Genomic DNA, 12,626 nt, shown 5'->3' with positions numbered 1-12,626 from the left:
CTTTAATTAAGGGTTCAAGAGATGAGCTTGAGTCTCGGTTAGGATATGGATTTTCCTTGAAGTGCGAATGTCATTATTAAAATAGATTTAGGGAGGATGTAAAAAAAATTAATTGAGGAAACATTTCTGCTTACCCCTCCGGGGTGTGGACGTCAAGTGGGAATTATAGAAGCATCAAAAAAGCATTGAAGTATCAGTCATTACATTATTTCACCACTTCTAGAGCTGTCGGGTATCCCCTGCCCAGGATTTCAGACCGTTTTCTTGGTTTGCTCTGTTAGCATATTTTCATGAGTCATGAAACAGTTTATAATAATGCTTTACACACCACAACCATTTCCCCCTGTACAGGGGAACTTCAGTGACAGTCTAACAATGGCCACCAACACCGGCGTTACTGTGAGGTTGTGCCTTATCGATTATTATAAAGTTCATGTGTAACCTTAAGTGCCTGTTGGAAACCAGTTAGATCAAGTCTTTTCTTTCAAAAAGAAAAACACAAGTGTTCAACAGGAGCAGGTCTGTGGGTCCTCTCTTGGGGTTGTATTTTTCTGTCAAGCGACGCACCGCAGTTCTTGTTTGTCCAATTGCGTTCGCTCGCTCCCCTGCGATGGCCTGCGGTGTCTGTGGTAGGTCTGTCCCTCACAGCTGTTGTTTTCCTGGACATTTGGAGTTGTTGTCTTCATCATCATCATCATCGTCATTGTCATTTTGTATATCTTCGTGTCTCATGTCCTAAGTGTTTTTCGTGATCTCTCGTGCTGGTTGGAAAATATAAAAATGGTGTGCTTTTTTTCTTTTTTTTTTTGAATTGGTGTTTTTCAATTTCTTTCTGGAATTTTGCTTCACAATGGGGATGTATATAATATGCAGCGTGTTTTTATAAGTTGCGTGTGCTTATTCATTGTGTGGTGTATTTTTTTGTTTTGTTTGATGCAGTCGCTGCTCACTGACTGGTTTTTTATTGAGCAGAATCCTCTCACTTCTACTGTATGTTTACACATTCTGCACTTGAGTCACATAGACAAACAACATGCTGGATGAGGGGCAGCTGGTAATTGGACATTCAGGGATGTGCAAACAATCGCTCCTGCGGATAATATATTCAAGCATTTTTTTTCCGTGGTTTGAGTAGTTGGATGTAAGACGGTGTGTTTTCCTTTCTGTAATTGCCTTTCTTTCTTTCTTTCTTTATTTTCAGGCTGCAGTATTGCATGATGTTGTGCACATTCTGTATTTGTTTGCCTTAAAAGTTGTTTTTCTTTTTCCCCCACTTGAATGGTTTACGGTCACTGAAGTGTAACGTCCATTTTGGTTTTGGCCTCACCAGGTAAAGAGGATGAGTTGCCCAAGAAGCCCCTGGGTCAGCTCCCACCCGAGCCTGCCACCACCACCGCCCCCACCACCGCCAACCACATGGTGAACGGGCAGAGCCACAACGCCAAGCCGGCGGAGACGCCGCTAACGCCCAGCGCCGGTCCGGAGCGCCCCCAGGAGGAGGTGCGGGCCAGCGTCGGTCCGGAGCCGCCCCAGGAGGGGGGGGGGTCGGCCCAGCTCCGGTCCGGAGCGTCCCCAGGAGGGGAGCCGGCCCAGCAGCCGGGCCCGGAGGAACTCGCTGGAGAAGCTGGTGCGGCAGCACAAGGCCGAGAAGAGGGAGGCCCGTTCGCGGGGGAGCTCCGGGGAGGCGGAGCCTCGGAAGCCGCCGCCCGCGGCGACCTCGTCCCCGGGGCCCGGCGTAGCGCCAAACTCCGCCGCTCAGGACGAGCCCAGGGCGGCCAACCATGCCACGGCCAACCACAACTCCAACGCGGCGTCCGGCGGCCGCAAGGACTTCACGCCGCGCTGGGTGAAGCCGTCGGAGACCAGGCTGGAGGCCGCCAGGACCGCCGCGGGGCGGGGCCTGGTGTTCATCCAGGGCGGCTCGCCGCCCCCGTCCGGCCCGGAGGACGGCCCGCTGCCCCACCGCCGGCCCCGCTCCCGAGGCGGCTTCGTGGCCGACGCCAACCGCGGCTCCAACGCGTCGCAGTACGACAACGTGCCCGGGCTGGAGCAGGACTGCGCCGACGCGCCGGAGCTGGAGCAGCCGTCCCCGCGGGGACACTTCGGGCCTCCGGCGCCCAAACAGAGCAGCCCCAACCGAGCGCCCGGCGGCGCCGAGATCGGGACCGGGCCCCGGGCCCCCAAACACACGCTGCAGGTGGGCAGCCCGGACCCGCGTCCCATGGGGAGACCCTCGCCCAGCTACTCCAACCCCCCGTACCTGGGGCCCCCGCTCAGGCCCCCCCTCGGCCCGCCCCTCGGCCCGCCCCTGCAGGTCTCCCCCGGGAGGCCCCGCGCGGGCCCGCCCTTCCACGCGGCGTACGGCGGCGTTCCGGTGGACCTCCGGCCGGACGAGCGCCACTACGGCACCGCGCTGAGGGCCCCCACCAGCCTCTCCCCCGAAAAGGGCCCCGTGAACTCCTACGCCACCTACCGCCGGCCGCCGCCGCCCAGCGCCGCGGCGACCGCCCGCATCACCGTGGCGCCCGCCGAGCCCAGCGCGCAGTTCGACAGCTCCGGCTCCGCCCCCGGCAGCTTCCTGAGGCAGCCCACCAGGCTGATCGGCGTGCCGGCGTTCGCACCCTCGGACTACGGGCAGGAGGGGTGGAGGAGGGTGGACCAGCCCCCGCCCCCGCCCTACCACCCCGAGGGACACGGGGGGGGCGGCGGGCCGGGAGGGGGGCGGCAGTGGAGCCACGAAAGCGATTCACCCCAGTCCTCCAGTGGCGTGCCCCGATCGCCCAGCTTCCACAAGGCGCAGATGTCGCCCGTGAACGAGTTCCGCTACCCGCCGGTTCCCGACGGCCTGCGCCATTACAGGACACAGTATCAGGAGCAGCAGCAGCCCCCGCCGAGGCAGCAGCAGCTCCCCCCAGTGTTCGGAGGACCACACTACAGGCACGCACCAGAAGCGTTTGCCATGCAAGAGTCTATGCTGCTGTGAGTGTGCGAGAGAGACATTGAACTGCTGCAGGGTCACCTGCATGGTAACAAAAGTGGGGAAAGTTGCTACTACTCTCACTTTTCTCTCAACTGTTTTTTTTTGTTGTTGTTTTTATGTGACATACTGAGCTTAAGTCATAATTATGTGACTGAGCACACCAGCTTCTGGGGTTTTATGAATCCTATTCTTTTAAGTACTTTAGAGTTTTTTTTTTTGTTGTTTAAAAATTAACGCCAGATGTTTATTGCTTATAGTGTAGAACAAAATGTACAGTAAAGGTTTAGTTAATATACAGAGCTGTTTATGATTCCTCAATATACTGATCTGGAGTTCTTTATTTCCCCAAGTGTCAAAAATATAGTAACTTTATTTTAAAATCTTTATATTTTTTTTACTGGGTTACTTCCAAATATCTACTTTAGAAGGTCAATTTCTTTTATATAGTTGTGAATATCGTATTTTTCCATGAGAGGAAATAAAGCTCTATCTGATGAGAATATGACAAAACTTGCCAGAGCTGAAAGTATTTTCCTTCTTTCAGTGACCAAAAATAGACAGATGCCTCTAATCTTATCACATAAAATGTATTGATTTCCCTCAAAGGAATATTTTGCTTAATTTGTCTTGCATTGCTGACATCAGCCAATACATTTCTGTTGCTTGCGGAACATGTCTTCAAGAGCATTCTGGGAATTTGAGTTCCATTTACATCTAATAATTCTAATATTATGGTAAATTCAGTCTTTGTCATGTTTGACAGTTAAACAGTCATTAACAGCACATTAACAGTATCTACTACAGTGTGGTGCTCAATTAAAGAAAATGGTAGATACAGAGTAGCCTTTCATATGGTTCTCAGGTGAGATTTATAATGTGGAACGTGTATTTTAAAGACTGTATATCAAGCACTATTTGTGGCACACTACAGTACGTAACGCTTTTGTATGCTTTTTTTTAGTCTTTTATTTATTCCATCACAAATCGCATATAAATCGGTAGATCCACAATCATTCCAGATCATATTTCGGTTTGGTCACGTAAGATGCGAATGGACGGCATTGCGCACTGACTCAGATTAACAGTGAGAGTGTTGTTTTTGTATTGCATTGTAGAACCACTCATTCATTCCTCAGATCAAATTGGTAGAAAATTTGCCTTTTCATTACTTTTCCCTTTCAGAGCTTTGGTGGGAAAATTCTGAATTCACAAGACAGCTCTTTTTCCCAACGCATGCATCTGTCATGGCTGAAGGTGCAAACGGCATTCGCTGTGCAAGTGCAGCTGGTCGGGTGCTGACTCTACGTCACCACGTTGCTGCGGAAACATCAAAGGTGTCAGAAGGTCGCTTGTTAGCTGGGGAACAAGCTGTGCGTGTTCTCTAATGGAGAAAAAAGACCACAGACTGTATATCTATTTAATACACTATATTTTCATTATGTCATTTGGAGTGGTTTGTACTTGCTGTCATGCTTTATTTTGAAATCATTTTTTAAATGCAAATTTAAGTAACCGTGCAGAATATTTTGCTTTGCAGTGTCAGTCTTGCTTATTTGTAAACTTGATTTTGAAAGAAAAAAAACAGAATAGCCACACACACACTCAAACAATAATCCTTATTTCTGAACCGAACATTGCATTGCAATGTGTAGTGATCAGTGTGGCCAGATGAGCCATTTGCCTGTAACGGCTCAATACTGCTCACATGCATGTTATCCTTAATTTATTAATCTGATCCTCAGCCTCAGGCTCTCACTCTCTGTATTAGTCTACACTGTAACATGAGCACTACACTGAACTGAGTATTTTGAAGGGTGATGATGTCAAGGTTTCAATTTTTTTTTTAAGTTCAAATGTGTTCTCAGTGCTTAGAGAAATGCAATCCTTCAGAAATGAAGAGGTTGTTTCTAATGGCAAGGAATTAACTCCACTGTCATGTTTTTTTTAACTTTACCTCCCACCTCCTTGCTGTCTTACTCCTTGATCACAAGGATTATTTCACGCTCACGCTGAAATCCTGTTACGGTAATGTCCCCCCCCCCCCCCCAAAAAAAACTTTATTTTCCACCATATTACTAAGTGAATACTGTTGCCTAATCAATAAAAAAAGTCTTTATATATATTGTGTTTATTGAATGCATTTTGTCTTTTTTTTTTTGTAATTGTAGTCCAGTCATTTCAGTATAGGCTGGTACATTCTGAACCGGTCCAAGCAGAAATGCCAAGCTGTGTAGATGGATTCCAAAATGACTTTCTAAAATCAATGGTAATAATAAATATTGAATTAATTGTATATGATTTAAATGTATATAAATGTAGGATTTATAATCTCGTTTTAATATATAGGCTACGGATCAGGACGATATTTTTCAGTATGGTATTACGTAGTATGTGATACACCTGTCATTTGACTATGAAACCCAATGACATTTCCATGGTCTTACAAATATGGAATACTTCATAGATTTTAATGTGAATAAGAGACGAAATAAACCAAATTAATTTTCAGTAAACACCGGGTTGAGTTGAATTTTCTGTTCACCGCTTCTTTTTAACGCTTGTAATCTATTATACCAAGGTAAAACATTGATTTCTCCATGAGTTCCCTTTGGAATTTCTGCCGCCTAGTGGAGTAAACTGTCCTTTCGAGTGAACTTGCCTCGTTCAGCCAACAAACGGGGCGCTGTCGAGAATAAAGCATTGGTTAAATTCTGTGCCTACCTTCCCCTCTATCGTTCGTCATTTTTGCAAGGTCCCTGTGCAGAAATGGCTGTCTACGGATTTGCCGCCGCGGCCGGCTCTTTTTCCCGTTTTAGGGGAACTGTTTTACTGAGCAGGTGGACGCTGCCATATTCAAGTCTTCTTGCGGGTGCGCGATCGCTATGCACGCGGTCTGAAACTCAACTGACTGTTAGACACCAACAAAATGGAATAAGGTAGCTAACGTTTGGCTAGTTAGTTCGCTAGTTTTCCGTAACGATTGTTGGAGGTGAAAGTTTTTCCAAAAGTATCTCAAGCTCGTATTGAGTTTAAATAAAGTGAAGAGTGATGGAATAGCATTTGCATGTCAGTGTAACTATATTATTTTGATAGCACTTTAGCGATAGCTAGCAACATTTACTGTAGCCAATCAGGAAGCTGAGCAGCTAGCTTGCAGTTTACAGCGGAAGGTAGGCTACGCCCCACACCTGAGCCCTCCTATTGGTTTCAGTCTTGATGACCAGTGTTTATTATTTCGTGGACACGAAACCGGTTCGAATAAATAATTTAATTATGGTTAGGTTTATCTAATCTCAGCAGTGGTCTTTGTTTGATTTGTCTGGTTTCACTAGTGTGAATCCCGTCTCATGTCCATAGACAAGAAGCAGTTCACTTATTGAAAAGGTTAACTAGGTAGGCTACAGTATTGATCAAGGGATCACGACTGCAATTTGCCAATAAATGTTTTCACTCAATATTTGGTCTGAACACCGATGTATAATGGAATACTAGTTTTTTACCGTTTCAAGTTTAATTATTGATCACTGCATGCTGACGCTCTTGCCCAGTAACGGTGACATATTTTCTGTTACTAGGAATATAGTTTTGAACAATCCCAAGAAGAGGAATGCATTATCCTTGTCTATGCTTACATCCCTGCGGTCAGACATCTTGGCTGACATTGACAGTGATGACCTCAGGGTCATAATTATATCAGGTATGGAGTTTCTACCATTTCATCTCAACATATCAGGCTACTCCCAATTATGCTGGGTTGTAATCTTGAAGTAATTTAGAATAGGAATATTCTGTACATTTTATTCAGTGACTAATTTCTGGACACTCCTACCCACTTACAGTGTACAATGTTACAATGCAGTTGTAACAAGATACACAAACAAAAACAACAAGAAAATGTTGCAAGTAATGCATCTGTCTTAAATCACCATTTTAGGAATAATGATCTATAAAAGCAATATCAAACTCCACTTTGGGTTTTGGGATGATCACATGCTAAACATAGTATATTTTCAGGTTCAAGCACTGGCAAGTTGTCAGTTGGAGCCATGTGTTGTATGGGTTGTGTTTCATATAGTATTTTGAGTGATTATGATGGTTGCAGGTGGCCCATTCCACCACCAGGGGACGTGTGAGGGAAAGAGTACATAATAATGTTTAACAGTATTGCAATTGCAAGAGAGTTCAAGCAGAGTATGTTTAAATTTATGTGTAAATGAATGCTGAGAGCTATGGTGAGTAATATTTATGTTTTGTGTATGTATTTATATTTAGTCCTATTCACCATCGTATTGCTGTAATCCTCACTATCAGTTCAGGAGAACGCAGTCGCTAATGTGCTCTCTGAAACGTGTTTATTCCACCGCTGCTCTTTCTCACACCACAGTATTAGCTACAGGTTGAGCTTGCACAGACATGAGTGGGAGGAAGAAGCTTCCTGTGCAGCTTGTGCCAGCTGACTCTGGGCACTGGGGATTGCTGGTGAGACAGGGTCACTCTGGACCACTGAGTTCCCCCTCCCTAAGCAGAGTTGTGGCCAAATATTACATTACAGGCATTTAGGAAATGCTCTTGTCCAGAGTGAATTACACGACACTCTACGTATCATTTACATTGCAGGTTACATTGTAGGTTAAGTACCTTGCTCAAGGGTACAACGGCAGTGACCTTTAGGTTGCAAGACCAGTTCCTTACCCATTATCAGACCATCCACACACTGGAATAGTCCTGGAATAGCCAGCCAGCAGCCCCATTACTTTTTCAAATTATTCTCTATTTGTTCTACAGTTTCTGTGGAAAAACAGGTTTGTGAACAGAATTTGTTTTCACTGCAGCCCTTGACACATCCTGTTTGGGACGAGGAGCTCGCGTTGAGGAAAGAGCTGGTAACTGCCGCTCTAAACAGTACTGCTGAAGCACTTAACAATGGGTGGAGGCCAGCGTGTATCCCTTTTTCAGGCAGGTCACCGTTTGACCTGGTTATGAACTTCAGGCCAGCTTTGAAGGTTTAATTTTGTTTTGTCTTAGCTGAGGGCCCAGTGTTCTCGTCGGGCCATGACCTGAAGGAGCTGACGTCTGCCCAGGGGAGAGAGCACCACAGCCAGGTGTTCCAGGTGTGCTCTGAGGTGAGGCTCTTCTCCAAACCCTCACCTGTCCCCCCTGAGATTCAGGCCCCTGCGTAGGCACTGTTGAAACAGAACTGCAGTCAAGGCTGGCACTCGAGTTCACAGTTTTTACACCCGGGTATTTTTTTCCCGGGTGAAGTGTGTGATTTGTGAACCATGAAAGGACTGAGGCTTTTTTTGGGAAGGAATTTCCTGAGAAATAGGTTGACATCTATAATATCCCCAATTCCATTCTTATTCCTTACTGTATGTGAAAACCTGATCCTGAGCTATGAGGTCACTGGAGCATGTATATTCTGTGCTCTGCAATCTAAAGTTTGGCATCGGATGGACAGCAAATCAGGAATTAGTGTGCAGCTGTACAATTCAGATTGAGTTTGCCTGTTATCGTGAAGATAATTATAGAAACAAGTTAAAACTGACAGAAGGACTCTGGCATATCTCACCTCAGCAAACCTCCTCATAAGCTTCCCCCCTTGTAAAAATGGTGCAACTTTCCCTGCAATAATACAAGTTTGAGGTAATATTTGTTCTGGCAGTTTGTGTCTCATTAAAAAAATTTCAAAGGCCTTTAACTCCTCACATAAATAATGAAAAGCTTTTCGCAAAGTTAAACATTTTATTGTGAATATTGCCATGCTTTGAAAGATGCTGGAATTTTTGAGAGAATTTTAATGAGGCCAACCCAACCTGAGAGAGATAAGGAAAGTATTTTCTGTCGTGCTACATCCTGTTTACATTCTTGAAACTCACTGAGTGAAATTCAGATTAAACGTGGAAGCTGAAAGCACGGATCATAAAAATTATGAACAGTTGTGCAGCCACTAAAAGATGGGGAAAAGTAGGAGAGTGAGCATAAAGCTGTCAAATTTACTGAGCAAATTTCTCATTATAATTTTCAGCCTGGGATTTCTCCAAACTGCTCGAAAATAAATAAGGTGTGGGGGGGGAAAGGAAGGAAGGAAGTCGGCTTGAGTTCATTAAATTAAATTTTGGGTAAAGCCCATGGCAAGAAGCACATAAACACTTATCAAGGCCTTTCGCTTGAGATGAGTCGAAATGTTCGTGTTTTGCCATCTTTAGTAAAATGTGGATTAAAAAGTCTCTCATTCCAAGTGAAAGAACCTGGCCTGGCCTTGGCTTGGATTGTTTGTTGAGAAGTTGACTTGTCATTCTCACAGAGTTTATTTTAGTCTTCTGCTATTGTCTTTACTAAATATTATGTCATGTTTTGGGCAATCTGTGAGAGAAGCATTTCCTTTTTTGTGGCACTTTTTCAATTAGTAATATATTATTTTTTGCGATTGGTTGTTTTTATGATCAGAGAGGCTAGCCCTTCATCACAGGCAGATAACTGCCAGCTTTGATTCTGTCTGGTGTGAAAATGGACTCCTGGGAAATTCATCTTCCTGTTGTTTTTCATGCGATGATTATAACTAATTGTAAATTAAACTTCTAAAAAAATACATCATTTTGAAAAAACCCATCTAGTTAAACCAACACAAAGTTGGTCCGTTTAGCAGATTAATTGACGCAGACTGTCTCTGCTGCAGCATCACCCGTATCCCAGGCAACCATTGTCCCTAAGCACTCTGCTGAAGTGTTCACAGCCTTTAATGTTGAATAATCACTGTCAATAAAGGTTTTTCCATGGAGCCTGAGAGGAGGAGGAGTGCTCAGCGCGAGGTATCAACGAAGCATGAATAATTCAGCTACTCTCTGGAGACAGAAGAGTAATTGTATTCAGTTTGTCATTTTTTAAAGTGTATATAATTATTCATGCTGAGGGCGAATGGAGAAAAGGCTATGTCTGCATTGTTTGCCTTTGTTTTGCGTTATCTAAGGTCATGACCCTGATACAAGACATTCCGGTTCCTGTGATCGCCAAGGTCAACGGTGTCGCCACGGCCGCAGGGTGCCAGCTCGTTGCCAGCTGCGATATCGCCGTGGCGACGGAGAAATCCACCTTTGCCACCCCGGGCGTCAACGTGGGGCTCTTCTGCTCCACACCGGCCGTGGCCATTGGCCGAGCCGTCCCCAGGAAGGTCACCGAAGTTCCCCGCTGTAGTCCTGTCTGCTCTGACTGAAGGGCTTCTGTAAAACAAAAAATAGGTTATATATGAGTGCTCAAGTGCACCGCACAACACACTGATCTATAATGATGCAAGAAAATGTTAAATGTTCCCATTAAAATTATGGCGCCACAATAGTAGAGTGTATATAATGGTAAACCTCACCAACAAGCGGTTGGTTAGTGGAATTGTGAGGAATCTTAAATGACCAAAATAACACAATTTTTATATTTGAAATGAATGTTTGTGTATTGCTTTCTAATATCAATTATGTTTTTATCATATACGTAGATTTTTCTTGTTTGCTTTTTTCCTAAGAACGCAGACCCCAGTAAGTAGCGCCAGTTCTTCTCTTCCGAAGGTTGCCATGGAGATGCTCTTGACGGGAGCCCCCATCTCGGCCCACGATGCCCTGCTGCACGGGCTGGTCAGCAGGGTGGTCCCGGAGGAGCGTCTGGAGGCGGAGACCATGGCCATCGCCCGGCGGGTGTGCGAGTCGAGCCGCCCGGTGGTGGCCCTGGGCAAGGCCACGTTCTACCGGCAGATGGCCCAGGGCCGGGACGCGGCCTACTCCACCGCCTCCGGGGTCATGGTGGACAACCTGGCGCTGAGGGACGGGCAGGAGGGCATCCGGGCCTTCCTGGAGAAACGGAAGCCCGTGTGGACAAACAGTACGGAAAAGGCACACGAGTGACTTATTTTTCTGAATGGGGTGGTGGGGAGGGCGGAGGACTGTGTCTCGTCTCTGTACCCCAGGGGTCAATATTTGCTCTGGGTGGGCAGTAGTGATGGAAGATGTGTAATTCCAGTCCTCTGGGTGTCTGCTACCTTAAAGGCGTATTAAGAGCGTTTTAAAACAACCCATTAATTACTCATGAGTAAGTGTTAGCCCAGAGTAAGCCCATCCAGGCCTTTGGCTCTCCCCCGATGGTAGGTCTTATTTCCCAGAGGCTGTGTCTCCATGCTGGTATGCACCTCATGAATCTTTGAGTGAAATTACTAATCTGTAATGCATTTTTTATGAAAATGTGCTATTGCTAATGAAATTGGTCTCAGGGGAGAGGAATGTGTTTCATGAGCTGAGTTATGCTTCACATGCTATGTGGAATAGTGTGTTTGGCATCAACAATTTTTTTGTGTGGGAGTTCTTTGAGTAGGGTGAAGGTGAATCTATAAAAATAAATGAGAATGCAATTATTAGTTTCTCGTGTTTTCTCTGGTGTTGAGCAACTGATTTGGTTGAGTAATACCCACTATTTTATTAGCCAAATATTCCATTAAAAAGAAGCCAGCCAGTATGAATGATGAGGCCGCCATTTTAGACAGTCCTACAAAGGATGAGCACCACAGCTCAGCACCGAGTAGCATGACAGATCTTGAGAAGTTAGAGCAGACTAAAACCAAGTCATTGGGTTATGTCAGAAATATCTAAAATGTTAATATGAGTTCACAAAGGACAAAAAGTTGAGGATCAAGGAGTTGATTTGAACATGGTACATGTTAAGGATGGGGCAATATTAGTGTTGTGTTTAGGAGCATGGGAAAGGGTTAGGACAAGGCTTAGTCTTTGATTTTGGATGATCCTAATTTTTTCTCTGGTGTGATTTAACACTATAGCCTTATATATTTGGATTTTTGTCTATTGAAACACTTTTTACAAAATAAATGACTACAAACATATTACTTTGTGTTTTTATTATTGAATTGATTTGAGTTGTTTTTCAATAATTTAAATGGAAAAATCTGATATTTAAGAGAGGCTTGAGTTAAGTTTTAGGTTTCAAATTAGGGTTTGGGTTAGGAACATGGTAAGTGTTGGGGTTTGGGCAATATCAGAGTTGTGTTTAGGACCATGGGAAAGGGTTAGGACAAATCTAAGGCTTTGATTTTGGATCCATATTTTTTTCCACTAGTGGGATTTAACACTATAGCCTGGAGAGAACACCTAGGGATTATACTTTACTGTTTCCTTTGATGATGCAGAAACAGGCTCGAATAATGCTACTAACTAGTCACAAGGGGGAGCCTTTCTCCAGATAATTAGAGCGCAAACATCCCCATAAGTTATATTTCGGTTTCACTAAGTTTCAGAGCAAGTCCATCTTAAGCTGGATCTGCGCGTAGCTCTGTTGGCCTTCATTACCGAGTCAGTGCATAACAGGGGTCACAGGTTCCCGGAATGTGATGTAGGATTAACAGTGGGATGTCATGGTGGAGCCATGAGAATGAAGGGTCCAGTCAATGTTTAATTCAAAATGGTGAATGTATAACGAACCCCTTTAGGGACACGAGTTGGAAACTGGCAATAGCTATAATCTCTGTATGCGGTACATCAGCTACATCAACTTGTTTGTAACGAGTTGAAGTGGTACTATGTTAACTTGCGTTGTCCCTACCAAATAAACTATGTGAATGAATATTCCCCAGCCACCAGATCAGGATCGTCGCAGG

The 12,626-nt window shown here is 45.0% G+C and overlaps 2 protein-coding genes across 6 annotated transcripts in view; both read left to right on the top strand.

Moving 5' to 3' along the window:
- usp6nl (USP6 N-terminal like) overlaps positions 1 to 3,480 on the top strand; it is a 69,908-nt gene extending 66,428 nt beyond the window's left edge. For 4 of the 5 annotated variants that reach the window (XM_035425436.1, XM_035425433.1, XM_035425434.1 and 1 more), the window contains one exon: positions 1,331 to 3,480. In XM_035425436.1, coding sequence (XP_035281327.1) covers positions 1,331 to 3,003 — 1,673 coding nt within the window. In that variant the 3' untranslated portion in view covers positions 3,004 to 3,480. The remainder of the gene's footprint in view (positions 1 to 1,330) is intronic. The other variant, XM_035425437.1, reaches the window with a different exon arrangement.
- A 2,151-nt stretch (positions 3,481 to 5,631) lies between these two features.
- On the top strand, positions 5,632 to 11,855 carry echdc3 (enoyl CoA hydratase domain containing 3). Its single transcript, XM_035425438.1, has 5 exons — positions 5,632 to 5,916; positions 6,556 to 6,677; positions 8,006 to 8,103; positions 9,948 to 10,148; positions 10,537 to 11,855. The coding sequence occupies exons 1-5, from the start codon at positions 5,747 to 5,749 to the stop codon at positions 10,867 to 10,869; spliced, it is 924 nt and encodes a 307-aa protein (XP_035281329.1). The 5' UTR covers positions 5,632 to 5,746; the 3' UTR covers positions 10,870 to 11,855.
- Positions 11,856 to 12,626: the final 771 nt, after the last annotated feature.

The sequence above is a fragment of the Anguilla anguilla genome, chromosome 7, assembly GCF_013347855.1.
Source record: "Anguilla anguilla isolate fAngAng1 chromosome 7, fAngAng1.pri, whole genome shotgun sequence".
Classification (NCBI taxonomy): domain Eukaryota; kingdom Metazoa; phylum Chordata; class Actinopteri; order Anguilliformes; family Anguillidae; genus Anguilla; species Anguilla anguilla.
Note: the sequence above shows the minus strand (reverse complement) of the source record. Positions and strands in the feature narration are given on the sequence as shown.

Excerpts from the sequence above, each read along its gene's own strand:
- echdc3 (XM_035425438.1), top strand. The coding sequence starts at position 5,747 with ATGGCTGTCTACGGATTTGCCGCCGCGGCCGGCTCTTTTTCCCGTTTT. Across the intron at positions 5,917-6,555 it reads CACCAACAAAATGGAATAAG|GAATATAGTTTTGAACAATC; the intron begins GTAGCTAACGTT and ends TTCTGTTACTAG. Across the intron at positions 10,149-10,536 it reads GCCGAGCCGTCCCCAGGAAG|GTTGCCATGGAGATGCTCTT; the intron begins GTCACCGAAGTT and ends TCTCTTCCGAAG.